General features: G+C 40.5%; 1 protein-coding gene and 1 long non-coding RNA gene across 10 annotated transcripts in view; one reads left to right on the top strand and one right to left on the bottom strand.

Moving 5' to 3' along the window:
- The window catches only part of RBKS (ribokinase), an 84,874-nt gene that overhangs the window by 9,913 nt on the left and 54,375 nt on the right, over nt 1–20,586 (top strand). For 6 of the 8 annotated variants that reach the window (XM_027624145.1, XM_027624141.1, XM_027624144.1 and 3 more), the window contains exons 2-5: nt 6,339–6,471; nt 16,532–16,595; nt 17,526–17,588; nt 20,355–20,519. In XM_027624145.1, coding sequence (XP_027479946.1) covers nt 6,339–6,471; nt 16,532–16,595; nt 17,526–17,588; nt 20,355–20,519 — 425 coding nt within the window. Of the gene's footprint in view, nt 1–1,695; nt 1,908–6,338; nt 6,472–16,531; nt 16,596–17,525; nt 17,589–20,354; nt 20,520–20,586 lie in introns of all 8 variants that reach the window. The other 2 variants (XM_027624143.1, XM_027624140.1) reach the window with 2 other exon arrangements.
- Nucleotides 1,498–15,209, bottom strand: LOC113938641. 2 transcript variants are annotated; one of them, XR_003524924.1, is made up of 7 exons: nt 15,035–15,209; nt 12,257–12,422; nt 12,053–12,113; nt 9,563–9,678; nt 2,988–3,043; nt 2,618–2,660; nt 1,498–1,732 (listed from the first exon to the last, which is right to left on the bottom strand). It is a non-coding gene; the product is annotated as an uncharacterized LOC113938641 (long non-coding RNA). The 2 variants fall into 2 exon arrangements; XR_003524923.1 differs by lacking the exon at nt 15,035–15,209 and having other exon boundaries at nt 12,257–12,649.

Genomic DNA, 20,586 nt, shown 5'->3' with positions numbered 1-20,586 from the left:
CACAGTGTTATAAGGTTTATATCCTACAGAAGTAAAATAGGTAACAATACTAGCACAAAGATTAGGAAGGGAAATGGAAGAATAAATTACATTTACAAATAAAGTGGTAATGCTTGAAAATAAGCTGTGTGAGTTAAAGATGCTCGTTGTAAACCTCAGATCAATCACTTTTTAAAATAGAGAAAAGGGAGGGGCGCCTGGCCGGCTCATTCGGTGAAACACAACTCTTGATCTCAGGGCTGTAAGTTCGAGCCCCACATTGGGTATAGAGATTACTTAATAAAATCTTTTTAAAAAAGGAGTTAATAACATCAGTAGTGAAGATAAAATGGAATACAATTTATTCAAAAGAAGATAGGGAGAGAGGAGAGAAATAAATGAGTATTTTAATGTCAAGACAGTGCTACTGATCTGAAGAAAATCGTTGGGAAGCCATGAATGTTCTTCCCATGAATGCTCTCACATTTCTGCATGATAAGGCTTTCTGAGCAAAGATCACTAGCACCAGGATTAAAGAATGTTTGAATGGCAAACAAACCTTGCAAGTCAGAGACTTTTCGAGAGATTTAGGGACTTCTTCCTTGAACACATTTATTTACATTCTAGGAGCTATAAATCTAGAGATCTCCCACCCCTTCGCTCCCCTGAGAGGATTCGTTTATATTACAAAGCCAAGGTCACTAGGCCGTGTTTTCTCCCTCTCCTTCCCCACCCCGGTGGGGAGAAGTAACAGCTGTGTCAGCTTCTATATAAACTCCCAAGAAGTCATGATTTGGAAGTTCCTCTCATGTCACCCTGGGGGAGATTGGGACACAGAGGGCTAACACAATTATGAGTAATTAAAAAGCTGTCTCTGATCCAGAAACATAGTATTCCTTGTCAGAATGCATGAATACTTAACAAAAATTAGGAATAGGGACATCTCCTATAAGGTGGTCTGGGAAGGCTTCTTGGAGGAGGTAACATCTGAGCAGAGATGGGAGGGAAGGCAGCCATGTAAGACCATAACATACTCCTCTTTATTGGCTCTCCCCGTGCCTAGCACACTTTTTCACCCAAGCAAAATTTAAATAAGGTTCAAGGATAGGACACTCTGAAAGGCTGGCCACTTGTAACCAGTATTCTTCATATCTATTCTATAAATTCAAAGATAGCTACATTTTCAGGCAAAACTACTTTTTAGCCCCAGACTGGTTAGCTAGGAAACATAGGAGTTAATCATCAAAATCTGTTTGTTTGTTTGTTTGTTTGTTTTTAATGGTTTAAAGCATAATTCAGCTTTCATTCCCTTAAATAAATCGTATGTCTGCAAATTTAGGGTTAGGAACCACAGAATGAAGATTTGAAGCTGTTCTTTTGTTTTTGTTTTTTTTACAGAGCTAGAAAGAGAGATCACTAGGTTGGTTTGGAAATGACACGCATTCCTATAAATGTGACATACACAAATGCTGAGCAGAACAGATACGGCTGAAGAGTACAGGCAACAGGAATAATAAATGAGTGTAATGAATTTTAATTGGGCAATAATAGTACAATCCCCTATTATAGAGGCATACAGTGTGTCACAAGCTTGCAGCCAGAAGAAAGGTTGGAACGCAAAAAGCCAAAAAGCAACATATTATTCCTCAACTTTGGGCTGGAGCCAGGAGTGTGTGACCTCTTTGGTCGAAAGACTTCTCATCCCTGTTTCACCAGGTCATTCCTTCCTTTGGTGTGAATCATCGCTGAGAATCTGTAACAAGCACATCATTGTCAAGAAGCTAAAAGCAATTGATTAGTTGTTCTGATAACACCTGTCAGTGAAATAACTCCGAGCACAAAACCCAGGCATTTAAGGAGTTGACAAGTATTATTAAAACTGTTTTGCAAGAGAAGAAGCTGGTTCAAAGAGGGAAAAGCTGTCAAAGGTAATACAATCAGTAAGTGGCTCAGGCCTGCTGCCTTGCGCAACTAGACTCTAGCCACGTGACCTCTCAGGGCCCAGAAGACTGCGGGTCCATCTATGAACATTTAGCAGTGTTTCCTCCTGTGCAAATTTAAAATGTGACATTTTTAAAGTTATGAATTTGTTTTAAATTCAATTATATTTCTTATGATTGGTTTTCTCTGGGGTTTCTCCCTCATTCAGAAACTTCACTCTGTTTTTTAATTTTTAAATGGTAGCAACAGTGTATTACTACCAGTATACTGCTCCCTTTTTATTTTCCTTTGAGCACTTTGTCCGTGGCACCCTGCTAAACCTCATGTTTGAATTGGGGCAAATCATAGCAATGCTTTCATCGAGAGGATGGTGCTTTGTGCAGGTCCTTTCTTGAGCCAGACCTTAATTTCATGATTTTAATAAGGAAAGAGATAGGAAAGCCTAGTTCAAGGTAAATTAGGATTTATAATTCGGAAATGCTTCTGCCTGTCTGTAACTAACTTTCTAGTTGCTCTCAACTTCGCTTTCCACTCCATTTACTTTAAAAAAAAATCAATAAAATAAGCAGTAAACTTAGTCTGGGTTCAACAGAAAGGTCACAAGACAAAGGTCTAAGAGCATATAATCTGTGCACAGCTATAATCCAGGGAGCAAGAAAAGCGTATACAAAGATGCTTGACGTGTTTAACTAGTTACCTGCTGCGGACAGCCAGGGAACCATGACCAAGGAACAGAAACCCTGGAATGGAAAGAGAGTGGCATTGGGCAAGGCTGTGTTAGGTTGCACCTACAAGGAGCCAGCTACCAGCCCAGGTAGCTGGAAAAAGATGCTGAGAAGCCAGATGAATCTGAAGTAGTAACAAGTGGCTTCCCATAATGCACAAATATATTCTTGTTGCATATACCTCTGTATATAAAGTAAAACATGAACTTTTGCTCCCTCTCTCCACCCTTTTCATGAATACCTGTCATTAACATTTCATTTTCTGTGCATTTACATATTATGAGAACATATACATATATCTTTTTATCTTTAAAAAACATGAGTTGGGGCGCTCCCCTCTACCTGTTAGATGCTTCCCGATTCCCGATTCCCGATTCGCTTAATAAAGCCAATTTGATCTTTAAAAGAAAAAAAAAAAAACATGAATCAGATCATAATAATCTTGTGCTCATTTTTTTTTCCACTCATATTGCTTGCATTAGGGTTAGGATTTATTACATTGTCAGCCAGTTGCTTTTGTCCCATAGAGGTAGACTGGAAAACACCGATTTAACGTTTTTTGAATTAACACATGAATGAAGAATGATAGTCTGATTTCTAGTTAGAGTTCCTGCTTATAGGAGAGGAGTGCTGCTAATACTTGTGAATGCAGTGGGCAAGGTCTGGCAAACCATGGGATTGTCATTGCCAGACAACCGAACATCCCTGCCAGTCTCCTTCCCATTCATCAGCACCACCACATCTGCATTTTAGAAGTAGGAATGGAAGCTACCCAGGGGAGACACAGAAAAGAGGAGGAAGTGAGGGGCTAATTTTCCCTCTTCCCTTCTCAGATCTTGGCTGAGACCCTGGTAATAAAAGATTAACAAGAGAAAAACAAGCAAATGTATTAACCTGTATGCCCCAGGTATACGTGAGCAATGCCCAGGGGAAAAGGAGTTACTCCCCAAGGTGATTAAGAATTCAGCCTTCTTGATAGGGAAGGGCGGTGGGAGGCCTTTTAGGGGAGAGTAAATGACTTAGGAAAGTTGAACTGGCCCTCAGTAGACTAAATAGGAGGTATGATGATGTTTGTGATGTTTGTCTGGACGTGGTGTTGACTTCTCGTCTGTGACAGGAGTCCATCCTTGCTGGTTGATGAAACTCCCAGGGAGGGGAATCATGGCTGTTGAGTCCTTTTGGGGGACTGGTCTTGAGGCAGATAAGGGGCAGTTCAGAGAAAGCCTCTCCCTCCATTGGCAACTTTTCACGGGCCGACAGCCCAACATTAGCACTCTACCACGGTGGCACATTTGGCCAGTGTGTCCTGAGCTCCTCCATTCATATTCTGCTACCCTTCAGGGAGACAAGGGAAGTCCCTTTAAAAAATTCACTCAGTCAAAAAATACGTTAAGCCCATACTAAGTGGCAGGCACTCTGGATAAAATGGCAGACTTGGTCCTTGTCCCCATACAGGGAGAGTCTACAATTGAAGGAAGAAAGAGTAGGGCAGAGATGCAGAAAGAAAAGAGTAGAATTCCAAAGGAGGGAGAAATTTCAGTGATGACTAAATTAGTACAGTGCTTGTGTTAATATAAGTTGTTTAGGAAGGAGTTTAAATCCCAGCCATCTGCTCCCACATCAAACACACAACACTGTACCCCCGATTTCACTCCTCCGTCCCACATATACACATCCCAATAATCATCTGCTGATATATTTTTCATGATTTCCTACAGCCAATAATAAAAAATATACTTGATTCAAACCAGAGGATTGTGACCCAGATCTAAGTATAAATATAGTGGAAGTCATAAGTTTCTATACCGACAGTCTTACTAATTAAGTTATTTGGCCTGTTTTTAGCCACATTGGATATTTTTTCTTTTTAAGGTTGTTATGGATGTTTGTAGCAGCATCAATAAGCCAAGAATTCACAGTTACTCAGTCGCACAGATTACTCATCATTGCCTGTTCATAACAGAATCCTAAAATGTTTAAGATTTCTGATGCAAATCAAAATCTCATCATCACTTGTCATTGCTAAATTAAATGACAGGATAATAACATTACATTAAAACCATTTTTCTCTTGATTGAGTACCTTTTTCAGAAGTGAACCTTGTAGATGGATATTTTTTTCATCAGTACTATAAATGCATTTAGAATAGGAGGTAAAAATAGCACTGAAAAGGGGAGGAGTGGAATAGAATGTTTTCAAATTATTGATGAGTCTCTTTTGAATCTCAAATAGCCATATTTGACACTGCAGTGTTAGGGAATGGAGTAGTTTAGCCCAATTTACTGAGACTTTTAGAACTACATAAAGGAGGTGCACAGGTTGAACTTGGTCATTATCAACACCATTGTGTGTTCTTGGCATCAGTCATAGATCATTCCATTGCCAACAGGCTGTTAGTGACCTGTAGGAATTGGCATTGTCCTGGTACTCTAAGATTAGGCACAAGAGACTGGTTTCAGATAGATCACAGCCTAGGTGGGAAATGAACGTAAGTTTCAGGTCTGCCAAAACAGGGTAGGTTCTCAATCGACTTACTGTCATGAACTTCCCTCTTGGCCTTTCTTTCCCATCTAAAGCTAATCTTTTTGGTCACACCTGCCATTGCTCCGTCTGGCCCTCGGCCCACTTCTTTCTGGCCATCCAGTCCTCATGCTGGTCAAGCCCATCTTCTTCACTCACTCACACTCACCCTTTCCATTTTCACATCTGTCCTTCAAAGATGTTGTTTCCTCACATCTTCCAGTTTAATGTTATGAAAATCATACCCTGGAGGAAACCTTTTACTCTTTTTGTCTCCTTTACTACTACCCTCACCAGGCAGTAACAGGTGAGTGAAAATCCTTAGCTCTTGGAGAAGTCCATGACGGTAGAGACTGAAACGGGGTTGGCTAGGAGGTGACAAGAGTTGAATCTGGGTGATGAGTGCATGGGGTGGGGAAGTCAATATACTGTTTTCTCTAATTTTATAGGTTTGAAATTTTCTGTAGTAAAAATTTTCAACTAAACTTAGCTCTCTAGACTCCATTTTTTAAGAATAGATGCTCTTTTTGAGTCAGTACCTGAAATGGGTGGGATACAGGATGGACTGGGACTAACACCTGATCCTGCCATCGAAATAATAACCCACTCCTGCCCCACCTGCCAGGAAACAAATGGGATTTCTCAGCGCCTAGAATCGCAACTTCCCTCTTCTCCTTAGGTCTTTTCTGAACATGGTTACCGGAGCCCTGGTACACTTCCTACTTCTTGTTAAAGTGACCAGGTAAACCAGTACAGAAACACACATTAACTTGGTCCCATGTACAAGTGCCACTGTGAATAAAGGTCTGTGCTAGGCACTGGGAAGTGGGAATCGGAAGGGACTTCCCTTCAAGAGCTCCCCATGATGGAAAACGGAGGCATCCATGAACACCCTTGATGCAGCAGGCACTGGAAACTGAAGTGGCTCTAGGAGCACGGCTGTGGGACTGGGGGGGCGGGCAGGCATCCTGTCAGCAGATGCATTCTGGATAGCGAGGCCAACTACCGAGCGTTATCTTAAAGGAAAAGGTGATCTTCTCTACTTCTGCTTGCATTTCTGATGGCTAAGACTAGACTCCATCAGAGAACCTTCCCTCTCTCTTCTGAAGAACTTAAACTGATTGCAGTTACCAATGTGCCTTTTTTTTTCCTTCTCTTTTTAAATTATGGCAGTCTTACTTCTCGTTTGCCAAAAACCGGAGAAACCATCCATGGACATAAGTTTTTTATTGGCTTTGGAGGGAAAGGTGCCAACCAGTGTGTCCAAGCTGCCAGGCTTGGAGCAAAGACATCCATGGTATGCAAGGTAAGTGTAAAGGACAGTGGAGAGGATTCTAGAGGCAAGGGTCTTGTTTTAAGACTTGGTTTTTATTTCTTAACTATTTTAAAGGGAGCAATTCAGTGGCATTTAGTACATTCACAATGTTGGACAACCACCATCCTCTTAGTTCCAGAACATTTCTGTCATTCCAAAGTAAAACTCCTTACCATTAAGCAGTTTCCCCCCATACTCCCCCCACCCCCCAGCCTCCTGCCCCTGCCATCCACCAATCTGTATCCCGTCTCTGTGGATTGATCTATTCTGGAGATTTCCTCTAAATGGAATCATAGGATACATGACATTTTGTGTCTGGCTTCTTTCACTTAGCATAATAGTCTCAAGGTTCATCTACCTTATAGCATGTATGTATTTTATTCCTTTTGTGGCTGAATAATATCCCATTGTATAGACCATAATTTGTCTATCCACTTGTCTGTTGATGGACACTTGAGCTGTTTCCACCTTCTGGTTGTTGCGAATGGTGCTGCTGTTCACACGCATGTGCATGCACTTTGCTTGAGTATCTGCTTTGTGTGGTTGTTAAAGATTGAAATAGGAGAGAGTCTTTTTCCTTATCCTTTACATTCGTTTCTACCTCACTGAGTCCTCTGGGAAGTAGCTTAATGCTGCATTCCTTTAACTTACTGAACTTCTAAGTGAAGGGTGAGAAGTGAGAGGAATTCGCCTACTCCACTGGGTTTCTATAGTCTGGCTTCTAAACAGCAGAAGTCACCCGGTTTTTAGCAATTTTTGCTGCAACACAGCTTTTGGAAACTTGGTCTAATAAGTGGTGATTCACTCATCTCTAAGTTATTTCTTCTAATGCTCACTCTTGGATCAGAAAGGAATCTGGGCCTTAATGAACTACCTCTAACTAATCCTTAGGCATAGTTCTGTTTTTAGGTATGTAAGGAAATGACAGTAAAATACAATAGTCCCTATTCCTATCCATCTGACTGAAATCATTTGAAAATAAAATTGGCTACCAAAGGTTCAACGTTTGCATGTTTAATGAAATTTTAAGATACTAGCATTACTGGTAGAACACGAAAGTTTATTTTAGGAAAGCTAGACTCAGTCTACACACTAAAGGATAAGAAAAATCTGAGAGATTTAAAAGAATGAGCTCACTCCTGTGAGCTGGGTCAGTTTTACCAAAATTTCTCTGCAATGTCATTTCCCATTGCACACAGCACTCTTCTCTCCACAGGAATCTTTCAATGATGTACAAACTATACAATTATCATTTCATCTGCTAATGAGGTGTAGTTTTATTTCTAATTTATGACTAACCTGATGAAATTCTCATCTAGCTGTTTGGTCAAAAACATCACATGAAGCACAAGATTCAAAGTAAGAAACGCACATCTTCTAAGGTTGAACTCTTGATTTTAAGTGTCAGTTAATCAGCCACTAATTATTGATGACCTACTACATGCTAGGAATTATGGGGCTTGGAGAGGGAGCTGTAGGCCTGACCGATCCTATACTTGATTAGAAATGAAGGGCCTGGGGAGTCATCAGATGGTGCTGACTTAACGGGGCTTAGGAACTGGAAGGAGCAGGGTATTTCCTGGCTGGGAAAACATGGACAGAGAATTGGTATCGGAAGCAAAGTACCAAAAATGACTGCTCTGGGAAGAGAGGAGTTCCCTCGAGCTGGAGCCGTAAAAGGAGAGATTAGAGAACCCCTCTTGGAAGCTTCATAAATGCTATTCATGTAGCCATGAAAGTCAAAATTGGATGTCCCCTGGGATCTCATCCAATTCGAAGATTGAGATTGGTGTTATTTTGGGTCTGTTGAATTTGAGGCAAAGAGAAACGCAAAATAGAAAATATTTGAGTTGTAGAACTGAACTTGGGAAGTGAATCATACAACCGTCAGGAGTGGATGTGAGAGGAATAGACAGCAGAGGGCTGTATTTGGGGAAATGGCACAGTCAGGAGTTTGATAAAGCAACAGTGCTGTTTGTTTTGTTCTGATCTGCGTACGACAGTGTATGGTAGCACGTGTACAGTCGGGCAAGCTATTAATGCCCCCGGTGCCCGGGCGGCTGGCGGCTGTTTAGCCCCGCGATCGGTTGTAGCCTGGGCATCCATACAGAGAGGGTGAGAAAGCGTGGCTTCAGCCAAACCCCATACGGGGTGACTTTGCTTAGACCACCTGGAATCTTTAGACACAGATCTCTTTAAGCTTAAACAAATTGCATAATATTCTCAGATTTCTTCAAAAGAAAAATATCTTTTTTATAATGGAAACTGTTGTTATCCATTCATGATATTTTTCCATGGTGAAGTATATTCTTATTAAGCAGAGTAGCCAACCTGCTGTATAGCATTTTTTTTTTTTAAGATGACAAATTCCAAGTAGAAACCAAAATCATGAAATGACTCAAGATAAAAATGAACAGATGGAACAAAAGAAAAACAGAAAATTTCCTTCAGTTTTCTTAGCAACATTAACTTACCTATGACCACCCTGCAACAAACTAAAATCCAAGCTCTGGCGAAGTAAGACTGTTTGATGGCACATGCAAAACAGCTTATATTGAGCTCAAGGGAATTATTTGTCAAGATATTGTGACAAGGACTATTAAGCAAGAGCCCATCAATATGCATCCAGCGAAACATGTAATCATGAAACGCTTGAAGTCGTTAAGGAGTTGTATAGTCAGTAGTCACCTGAGTTGTGGCCCCAAGGCCACAGCCCAAGGAGAATTGGAAGTGATATTTTCAGATTACAAATCCAGGCAGATATCATAGAAAATGAAAGTCTTCTTGGCAGGGCAAAGAGTCTGTGAGAATACCTTTCATAGGACTTCACCCGATTTTCTTAATTGTTTCCTCCTCCATCATTCCATTCAAGCTAAATGTTATTTCTTGATATCCAAAACTGGCTGCTCAGGAGGGCCAGGGTAGAAAAAAAAGAGTTCGAGATGCAGTGGCCCAGTCTGAGCCCAAAGACCCTGCTTCTTATGTGGTGGGAAGAAGCCCTGAACAGGCGTGGACCCAAATGACCCAGATCTGAAATCAGCCAAGTGAGAAGACCTTCAAGAAACTACCTGGTCTTACTTACCTTGAACATGACACTCTCAAAACTCTCTAGGGACGCTTGGCTGGCTCAGTCGGTAGAGCACGTGACTCTTGATCTTGGGGTTCTGAGTTCAAGCCCCACACTGGGCATAGAGCTTCCTTTAAAAAGGAAAAAAAAAATCACCTCTGTAATACAAACAGCTATGTGTTTTCCTTGCAGACTGGGCTGATATTAAGCTCTGACAGAGGTGGTGTGTTAGAGCCACGCCACTCAAAGTCTGATCCTCAGGCCAGGCTGCAAACTGTCACTGGGTCTGAACGGGAATTAAGAGTAAGCAATTAGCAACAGTTACAGCATTTGACAGAATAATGTTATAGCTGATGAATATAATAGTAATAATAAATTAAGCCTGGTATTTTGTAGGACTCTTTTCTGTTTTTATTTCATTGTTGTTATATTTTACAGAATTGTTAGTCCACAGTGGATTGAAAATTAAAAAAGAAAAAAAACAGCCTTCACTACAGACGGCTTGAAAAGCAGTGTATTAGAGTACTCATCATCTTAACAAAAAAGGTTAGGTTGTCTGTCGGATTACTGTGGGACAGTCAACTGATCGTGCATTAAGATTTAGTTTTCAAAGATCAAAAAGTAGTCACCAGCGTTTTCCAGGTTATATATAATGATGTGAAATTTGTCCCTTCCTGAACTCTGCTGAAGGACGACTGACTAAAACTACTGGCTATATTGATTAGAATGCCTGGCCACATGTCCAAATACAGAGTACCCTAGGACCCAAAGCAAATAAACAATATGTGTCTCATATAGGAAGAATGGAAGAAAATTGGATTACCACCAGCGACCTCTTACCTCCTACCCACCTCCACTCTCAGATAGGCGGGACTCATAAATGGTGACTGTAACATTAATTTTCTATGTTCAAGGCCATTATCCCCATTTAGATAGGATTTAAACCACCAGCTAGCTTGAACAACAGGAATTTTATGTATTCTTCTGTCCTCTTTTATGACAAAGCCACAAGTGACAAATTAAAAGGTTAATATGAGGGACTTAATTCAAAAAAGCGACGGCTAGGTTTTGTTATAGGACAACAAATGCATGTTAGGCTCCCAAACCTGCTGTTCATCATGACCCTCAGGCACTGAGAAGTCACAAAATGTCTTGAATAACAAAGATCAAATTGCAGTCAATTTGGTTTTAGTGTTAATTATATTTCTGTGCATTGTAACTTTGAGAACTGGTAACCTGTTTTAATGTAAGTGATAACTTTTTTAGCAGAAATATTCGACTTCATGTGACCTTGGGTAAGATATCTCGGTCCTCTAGGTTTTACTTACCTCAACTATATGTCGATAGATGGAATTCCTAGATGTTTTCTACCATTCAGGGATCCAAACAGCCCATTCCTCAACCGTTTTGAAACGTGGACATTCACTATATGGTAGTGCTAACTGCAGTCACCCTCCTTGGCACTGGATCCCAGTTCCGGACTGTGGAAGCCACTGACTGGCTCTCCCTCAATGCAGAGAGCCTTCTCGGTGGTAAGAGTAAAGGAAACACCTCAGGACCCTTAGCTAGAGGAAATGCTCTTGCTCCCGATACGCCCAGTCCTGCTGTTTTCCATTATTCTAACTTACATCCCTCTATAGCTGCATTATCCAAGATGGCAGCCTCCAGCCATGTGTGGCTGGATTTAACTGTAATTAAGATAACATTTTAAATTGAGTTGCTTTATCATACTGACCACATTTCAAGTGCCTGTTCGGGGTAGCACAGATAGAGAGCATTTCATCACTGCAGAAAGTTCTATTCAACTGCATGACTCTAAAAGCTTCAGGAAAGAGCTGCGCCTGGGATTTCCTGAAGAGCATCTGGGATTCTAGGAGTGACCTTGGCTTAACTGCAAGTGGTTGTCCATAATTGACGATGACCTGGCTTCTTTCACCTGGAACAGGCTTACCCAGGGTACCTCAGACTATGTGCTTTTCCCAGAATCCTTCTGCCCAAAAGTATTTCACTGCTGCTACTGAAAGGGCATAGGAATGCCTTCCACGGGGCTATTAGAAGCAAAACCTTGTATAGGACCTTCTGGCAGCCACAGCTCGGACAGTCTGAGTGCCTGTAGTCATGTCCCTTTAAGAATAAGATAGGCCAAGGAAAATTAACAGTCAACTAGGTTGACCAAATACTTACAGAACACATTTCACACACAGGACTCAAGGAGGGATAAATATATGCTAAGCTAGAGTCTCCGATAAGCTTTTAGGAAGGCTAGACTTTTAGGAAGATTGTTTAGGCAAACAATATAAGGTGGTATTCAATTAAATATTTAATGGTATCTTACTAGGAATGCTCTAGGAGTTGAGGAAACGAGAGCATTAAGAAGAGCTAGGATAGGGGAGGTAGGCCTTAAGTTGCACTTGAAAAACAGGTGAGGTTTGATTAGATGGAGAGAGGAAAGGATTTCTAAGTTCTCAGAAGGCAAGAAAATAGACACAAATACATTGTACTCACCTTGTGTTTTAACACAGTCAAATGATAACATCAAGTTAATAGTGCCTTCCTGCTGGCCACTCTGTAGAACAGAGAAATCCAATGATTTTTGCCAAATACGAGTGTTAGAGAAGCCCACAGAGCAAGGGAGGCAAGCCTGGTGACATCAAAATGAGACCAGAGTCCGCAAACACAGACATGGCACTGTGTGTAGCTTTACAGTACCTTGATCCCCATGTTGGACCCTATTGGGCCCCTCGCCCCAGGCAGACTCTGCAGGCCACATTCCGCGTTCCCACTTAGTTGACTTCCAACGTAGTGCCAGGCAGGACTGCTCTCCTTTCTCGTATCGTCCACACCAAGCTTCACACGCACTCTCCCAGCGTTCATCCTGCAATCCAGTGGGCCTCAGCTGGAGGCATACATTGTAATCACCTGGGGCATGGGCCACGGCCCCACCTGCACGGGCTGATTTCATTGATCTCGGGTGGAACCTGGGTACCAGGATATCTGTAAGCTCCTCGGAAGCTCTGATGCTCAGTGAAAGCTGAGAAACTCCTGGTTTCCTACCTGCCGGGGAGAACTCACCCCAGTCCCACCCTACCTGGCTCAGGTGGAACCATTTGCAGCAAAATGTAAAGAATTTTAACTAGCTGGATAATGGCAGAACTGAAATTCGATTCCGAGTTTCCTGACTTCCATTCGCACTATTTTGCTTCGTGGCCAAGATACTTACACTTAAAGTTCTCTTATCAATTTGATAGGCAAAGTGTGACCGGGAAAACAGAGAAGCCTCCAAAAATACCGATGAAGGTTCCCTCCCCTATGATATTATTATGCCAAGTCCTTTTTGTTTCAAGGACCATTTGAAATCATTCACTGATTTTTTCTTTTTTTATTTAAATTCAATTAGCCAACATCATTGGTTTCAGACGTAGTGTTCAAGAATTATTCACTGTGATTTTCATTCACAGTCATTACAAATCATTCCATTTGTATCATTCACTGTGATTTTCAAGATGCTTTCAGTCCGCTCTCAATGGCAGACAATGTATAGCACCTTAGCCTGAGTTCCACTCCTCTGATTTCTGGTTATGAATTTCCAGTTCCTGGGGAAGAGGCTTACATTTGAGTCAGAAGTAGCCAAAGGGGGTTGGAAGGTGTTTGCTTCTCTCGACCTTTTTTTTTTAAAGTCAATCCAGCAGAATAAATGATTGTGTAAGAGGTTTGAGGGTGGGGAAACAGGGAAAATGGCATTCTTTTAGTATGACATTGCCCAAAGCATCTGTGCTACTCTGTAATGCAGAAGGAAAAAAGAGCCCTCAGATCTCTGCTGCTTTTTGCCCACATTTCGATATAATAAATATGTATGTCTAAGACACAGACATGCTCGCGGTTGGCTCTGTTATTCTTACGGAAGTAACAGGATACCTGGTTATGTTAAACAGCATTAGTTTCACCATTAATGCAGATGTTATGTTTTTATTACAGTAATAGTAGTACAGTTTTATTTTTAAAATAATTCAGTGCACCTGTCTGCTTGCTTCCATGACCAGGTGCTCTTCTATTTGAAAATAGGGAGCAACAGGAAGAATTGGAAGCACCAGGGAGAACCACACGGGCAGGACTGAATGCAAGCAGCGGGTATTCCCCAAGGGAAGTGGCCATGGAGGCAGCAGTACTGAGCTGGTGATGATGAGGATGGGGACAGGGACGGTGATAGCACCAAGCCCTTATTGAATCCTTCACAGTTGTCAGCCCTCTTCTTGCGGGTTATTTTATCCCCACAGCAAACTCACTGTGACTCTCCAGATAAGGAGACTGAGGCCAAGGGGCAGTTACAGCGGCTTGCCCCAAACCACACGGGTCAACTTCCCTAACACAAATGTGAATATCGCCCTCCTACTCAGTTCTTTTACTTGGTAATGTGTCACCACGACCCCGAGGCAAAGTTAATGCAGCTAAGGTTGACTTCTCTTGATCCTCAGCAGCGTCGTTACTTTGCCATTATTTTTTAATTACCAGATTTTTATTTTTGTCATGGAAATATCCAAGAGGGCAAAGGCAAAGTATTTTTGTTCCATGTCTCACGTAGACAGCCAACAGGTTTGCCAGGAAATCACTATTGGAATAAATCTGGAACCATCACCATCCCTGAGGGACATTGCCCATCAGGTGATTCCCAGAGCAGGAAGAAGACAGGCAGCAGGGGGCATCTGGGGGGGCTCAGTTGGTTAAGCAACTGACTCTTGATCTCAGCTCAGGTCTTGACCTCAAGGGTCTTGATCTCAGGGTCATGAGTTCAAGCCTCAGGTTGGGTTCCATGCTAGGCATGGAGCCTACTTAAAAAACATTACAAATAAAATACGACTGCAGCAAGCCTGCAAAATGTAGTTACCATGAGCATAATCCCTGATTATGCCTTGGATGGGCACAATATTCCACTTGGTGTGACAGGTGCCTCTCTACCTCTGATTTTCCCTCCGACAGTTTCTGAGGGCAAAGCCACATGCTTTTTGGTTTTCTCCTCCCTTTGAACAATTCTTCCTAATCCCTGCACTTCCTAATGTTTATATCATCGCACCATTGATCAAATATGCCTTTGAAATTCACCTTAAACAGATTTTGCCTGTATTAAACTGATAAGAAAGGGGAGAGAAGTTTCTTTGCTCTAATCTGTACCAGGCCCCACATGCCTAGGAATGGCCTTCCTCTAATCCCTCCAACATTCTTAGAATGATGCTTTTCCAACTATATAGTATCTTGATTGCCTATGGGAGAGAGCTAAATAATGTTTAAAAAAAAGAGAAGAGTAGAATTCCAAAAGAGGGAGATCCACATCCATTAGTCTACAGATTTTCTTTGGCTGCCTTCACTGTACAACAGCAGAGCTGAATAATTGCAAAAGAGACCATCTGGCCCACAATATCTAAACTATTACCTCTCTGGCCCTTTATAGAAAAACATTTTCCAACCCCTGATCTAGACAATCCAAAATCTTACCAGGAAGTTTTCTCTTCACTCACTGAGGATCTTGACCCAAGTAAATCTCTAGGTTTCTTTCTATTGATATATCCAGAGGGGAACGATTTTCTGTGGAAAAGCAGAGCGCAGCAGGAGTGGCTGAGACCCGGATAGATACATGATCCGTTGAAGTAGTGCTCACCTGCAGGACAGGGAAATCTAAAGCCTACAGGTGCTGAGCAGGTAATATAAATCGCAGTAGGCCAGGTGGGGGTTCTGGTCTAGAGAGCACGCACTCACCTTTGGGGCAGTTCCAGCTGGGTGGCCTTGCAGAAATGTGGGCCCAGTGTTATCAGAACCTCTGGATTTTCAGGACCTCCTGGAAATTTGTTTTTGTAAAGTCCCCTAACTGGTTAAAATTTAAAAGAAAGTAGGAGAAAACCAACATAACACTGTGCGTTAACTACACTAAAATTAAAATAATAAAAATAAAAGAGGGCATCTGCACAAAAACCTGCACATTATCATTACCAAAATTTAGAAGCAACTCAAGATGTCCTTCAGTGGGTGAATGGATAAACTGCAGTACGTCCATACCGTGGAACATTTTTCAGCACTAAAAAGAAATGAGTGATTGAGCCACAAAAAGACATGGAGGAAACTTAGATGTATTTTCTAAGTGAAAGAAGCCAGTCTGAAAAGGTTACAAAGACAAAACTATGGAGACAGTAGAAAGATCAGTGGTTGCCAGGGGCTTGGGGCTTGGACAGAGAGAGGGATGAAGAGGCAGAGCACAGAGGGTTTTTACAGCAGGGAATCCATTCTGGATAATACTATAATGGTGGATACATGTCTATACATGTGTCAAAACACATGGAATGTACAACACTAGAGTGAACCCTAAGGTAAACTATGGAGTTTGGGTGTAACAATGTGTCGAACATAGGATCAATGATTGTAACAAATGTGCCACCTTAACCATGTTGCCTGTGAATGGAAGAGGAATGGGTGTCCAAGGGAAAAACTGAAGTATCATTTCCAGAATGCATGCTAGGATGCAAAAGCAACAGATTTGCACGACACTGAGTTACCCAAGTTAGCGAGGGCTTTGTAAATTCCCTCTTCTCTGACCCCATCCTGTGTCAGATAAGATTCTAAAACACCAGCAAGTCATTACAGAGATGCCCTCGTTTATAGTGAAGTACAAACAACTGAGATTCTTCATAAATATTGAGGACTGTTGATGGTAGACAGCTCTGTCTCAGTGGGAGTTTCCACATGAACAGATCAAAGTGAGAGCAGAGTTCTAGAACTCGTGACAGTCATTAAATGCTTCACGTTTTAGGTAGGATATAAGTGGAACAATTCTTTGGGCTGAAATCAAATCTAGCATCTCACATTAAGAAGATTAATTAGCTAATGTTTATAAAGTACTGTGCAGATATGCCCTTTTAAAATGCTAAAGTATTCTAAAAACTACATTGTAGCATTTTACTAAATGTAAAAGATCTAACATTCATCATTTTTTTGGTACAGGTTGGCAAAGATTCTTTTGGCAAAGACTACATAGAAAACTTAAAACAGAACGATATTTCTACAGGTAAAATTGCATCTTTTTTTAAAGTTAGTTTTTATGACTTTCCTCTGGGATCTGGTTACAAGAACAGTTGAATATAGAATAGAATTATTAGATCCTCCTCTGGTGGCCAGAGAATTTTTATGCACAGCCTCGTCTCTTCTTACTTAAATGTCGTTTGGTTAATTCTTTCATGTACATTCCTCCAGATGGGAATAAAATGATAAGAGTTTACAAACCTTCATCGTAGAAATGTTGCAAAAGCAGGTGACAAGAGAAAACAGGTGCTGCGTTCACAAAAGATATTTTAAGAAAAGTCATTGACTGTCATGGCTGGAAATGATCTTGGAAACCACTGAAACTGATGCCATTGTTGCACAAAGAGAAACTGATGGCCAGATTGGTTCTCAACGTGTCCAAGAGCACACAGCTAGTTGGAGCCAGTCAGGAGCAGAATGCAGGTCTTTGGCTCCGTTTCAAGGCTTTTCGCTGCTGCCAAAGGCCGCCTGATCAACATTTCCATTTACACTCCAGACCATGATTCTTGATGAGATGCAAAGCTTATGAAGAAACACAACCAAGTTCACTGTATAGGTTTGACCCTTAATCTCTCAACTCAAGTCTGTCATTTCTTTCACTGAAGAAAAGAAATGTGACGATCTAGAAGAATGCAGATGTATCCGCTATGATTAATGTGGGCAAACTGGAAGGGGGTGGTGGTTTGCTGGGTTGTTACTAATGTAGAGCAAAGGTGCAACTAAGTGTAAAGGCTTCTGTCTTCCTCGTTGTATAGGTGATGGGTATAAATAAGCGCTAATTGCTTATTTCTTTTATCATTCCAGATGGTTAAAGGTTAAAAAGTTTTTCCAAAGATGAGTGGTGCATTGAAATTGCTAAGAGAGATTATTCATGCCAGGATGTGTGTACATGATTGTAATTTCTTTTTTCTTTTAGAATTTACATATCAGACTCAAGATGCTGCTACGGGAACTGCGTCTATAATTGTCAATAATGAAGGTACATGTTTCGCATATTAAAGTGTCATTTCATGAAGCAGTTCATGTCCAGAACGAGAGCAGGAGCATCAATTTTTACCATAATCCTATGGATCTCTTCCCATACCCACCACTCCAAGGCCTCAGGTGTGGTCTTTCCCATCTAACTGTGCACGTTTCCCTTTATTTATACTTCCCAACTTGATCATTTAAATATAAAATTGTCCATCAATACATAGGAAGTGTTACAGTTGCCTCAAAATAATATTTATATCCTGAAACGTCCCATTACCCTTCATATGAACTCAGAATTGATATTTGTCTCTAAAAGCAGTTAAGTATTCATCTGTCATTTCAGTTATACCAGGTAAATAAATGTAAATAGATAGGTGCACAAGAAAGTTAATGAATCATATTTATAGAATATTTACTGAGCAAATGGCAGCAACTAATTACTTCTAACTTATCATTAGTGTTCAATTTTGTCTGCTCTTTAAACGGCAATCAAATCTCAAAAGCCTATATATACAACTATGTCTGTCTGTCACAGGGCCTTGCAACAGTTAAACATTTGTCTTTAAAAACAGTAACTTCCCTTTACCCTCAAGTAAAGTTTTCATCATTTCTGCCAACTATTATAAATATTAAAAAAAAAACCTATGTGAAATTCTTTAATTCAGAATGAATATTCAGAAGTACCAAGCATTTCATGGGGCACCTCAGACAGAACGTGGTGCATTGTGGGCAGTTAGCGTGCACTTTGTGAAATTAGGATTTGTCATAAAATGTCTTTGATTTGTAATATAGTTTTATACAATCGTTTCTCACAGAAGATATGGTATTTTTAGTTCTATTCTAGTGATCCCAGAGTTGCAATAACAATGAAAAAATGTATTCCACTTAAAGAAGATAAAATTTTTCACTCTAACAATAGACAGTCTGTGTTCATTACTTTCAGCTAAATTTTAAGTAATTATTGCTGTCAACAGCAGTTCATTCCGTCTTAAACTTCTTTTTTGTGTTCTAGGGACTATCTTCGAGTTCCATTTCTTCCTTATCGATGTAGCAAGAAACTACACTTTCCATGCAAAGATATAGTTTAATATTGTGTATTGAGTGCCTATTATGTTAGAACTTGTCTGATTTATATATCGCATATGGTAATGCCCTTGAGACTATAGATTGTCATAGAGGAGCTAACACAAATACCCAGAGAGGGGACCCATCAGCTCCCTTAAGTGAAGGAATGAGTAGCAAGGTAAAGTAAAGAATTCAGTTTTGACAGGTTAAACTGGAGGCATGAATCATCTGGCCATGGCCGTGTCTACTGGACAGCTGTAGTCTTGGTCTTGTTGCTTATCAGCCAGGGCCAGGCCAGAAACGTAGATCCAGGAGTCAGCAGCACACATGCAGAGAGAATAAGGTCACTGAAGGAGAAAAGGAAGGAGATATGCTGTCTTTCAGTGTGTGGGTACTTTGAATTTTTCCAGTGCCAAGATTGGGTTTATGCTGAACCATCCCCACCTTATTAAGTTCTGTTTGTGGCCAACAGACACATCTGTGTAAGATGATAGGCTAACATGTGTTCTGTGTTCAGAGGTAATTTTAGGTCATGTCTGTACAAGATCATCACAAGCAGCCTGGAGCACAAAAAAGAAATGACCACTACAACTCATCCCTCTAGATCAGTGCTGTCCAAAAGAAATATAATGCAAGCCATAGACATACTTTGAAATTTTCCATGAGCCACATTTTAAAAAGTCAAATAGGTAAAATTAATCTTAATATACTCACTTAACCTGAAATATCTAAAATAGTCTTTTCAACATGTAATCAAAATGTTCTTAAAAACTACTGAGATATTTTACCTTTTTTTTTTTGTACTCAGTCTTTAAAACCTGCTATGTACTGGGTGTTATATGCAACTAATGAATCGTTGAACACTACAACAAAAACTAATGACGTACTGTATGTTGGCTAACTGAACATCATAAAAAAATTTTAAAAAATAAAAATAAAATCTGCTGTGTATTGTACAATTGAAGCACATCTCAATTTAGACCAGACACATTTCAAGTGCTCGACGGCCACATGTCGCTTGGGCTCGTGACTCTCATATGGGACAGCACAGCTCTTGAGGGCTCACCTCACAGATAAAATGTACCCCCACTTCTTCCCCATTTAGGTAGGATTGTTGAGAGTGGGTCCAAGTAATGAGTATATAAGATTCTTACTTCAGCTTCGGTTTGATCTGGTACTCCATAAGGTCAGATATCCCTCTCTTGACCTTAGGTTATCTGGCACAATTTCCCATCTGTTAGATATTATAAAATCTGTTTTGATTTTCAGAATACCCTAAGGTACACACACAAACTGACTGCATACTACAAAGCCTTAGTTTTTACTGTTGGGCAAGTTTACTCCTGTTCGTACACATCATTATGACATCTGTCATTTTGGATTTGGATCTTTACCACATACTCTGTACCAGTCATTTTTAACTATGTTACATATCATTTTCCAGCTAGTATTCTTTGCATATAAGAATATTGATAGGGGAATTATGTTTTAGATTTTACTCAAAATTATCAGAATAATATTAAACCTACAGAGCAGGGATATTGTAAAAGAAGATACAGTAGGAATATAGAATTACACCGGAATCACCTAGAAATGTCAAAATTAAGACTTAAAACACATTTAGCATTATGACTTTGTAAGGGTGATCGTAACATTGCAGAATATCATCGCTTGGTTTTTAACATGAATATGTGGAAATTCTTTATAGGCCAGAATATCATCGTTATAGTAGCTGGAGCAAATTTACTTTTGAATACTGAAGACCTGAGGGAAGCAGCCAGGACCATTAGCAGAGCCAAAGTCATGATCTGCCAGTTAGAAATAACTCCAGAAACGTCTTTGGAAGCCCTGACAATGGCCCACAGCAATGGAGGTGATTTTACATATTTGTTATTCTTCCTACAAAAGCTTTTATCACTGTTATAGAGAAAGGTAGCCTT

The sequence above is a fragment of the Zalophus californianus genome, chromosome 8 (genome assembly GCF_009762305.2).
Source record: "Zalophus californianus isolate mZalCal1 chromosome 8, mZalCal1.pri.v2, whole genome shotgun sequence".
In the NCBI taxonomy this organism is placed as follows: Eukaryota; Metazoa; Chordata; class Mammalia; order Carnivora; family Otariidae; genus Zalophus; species Zalophus californianus.
This window is presented reverse-complemented; position numbering and strand designations above follow the sequence as displayed.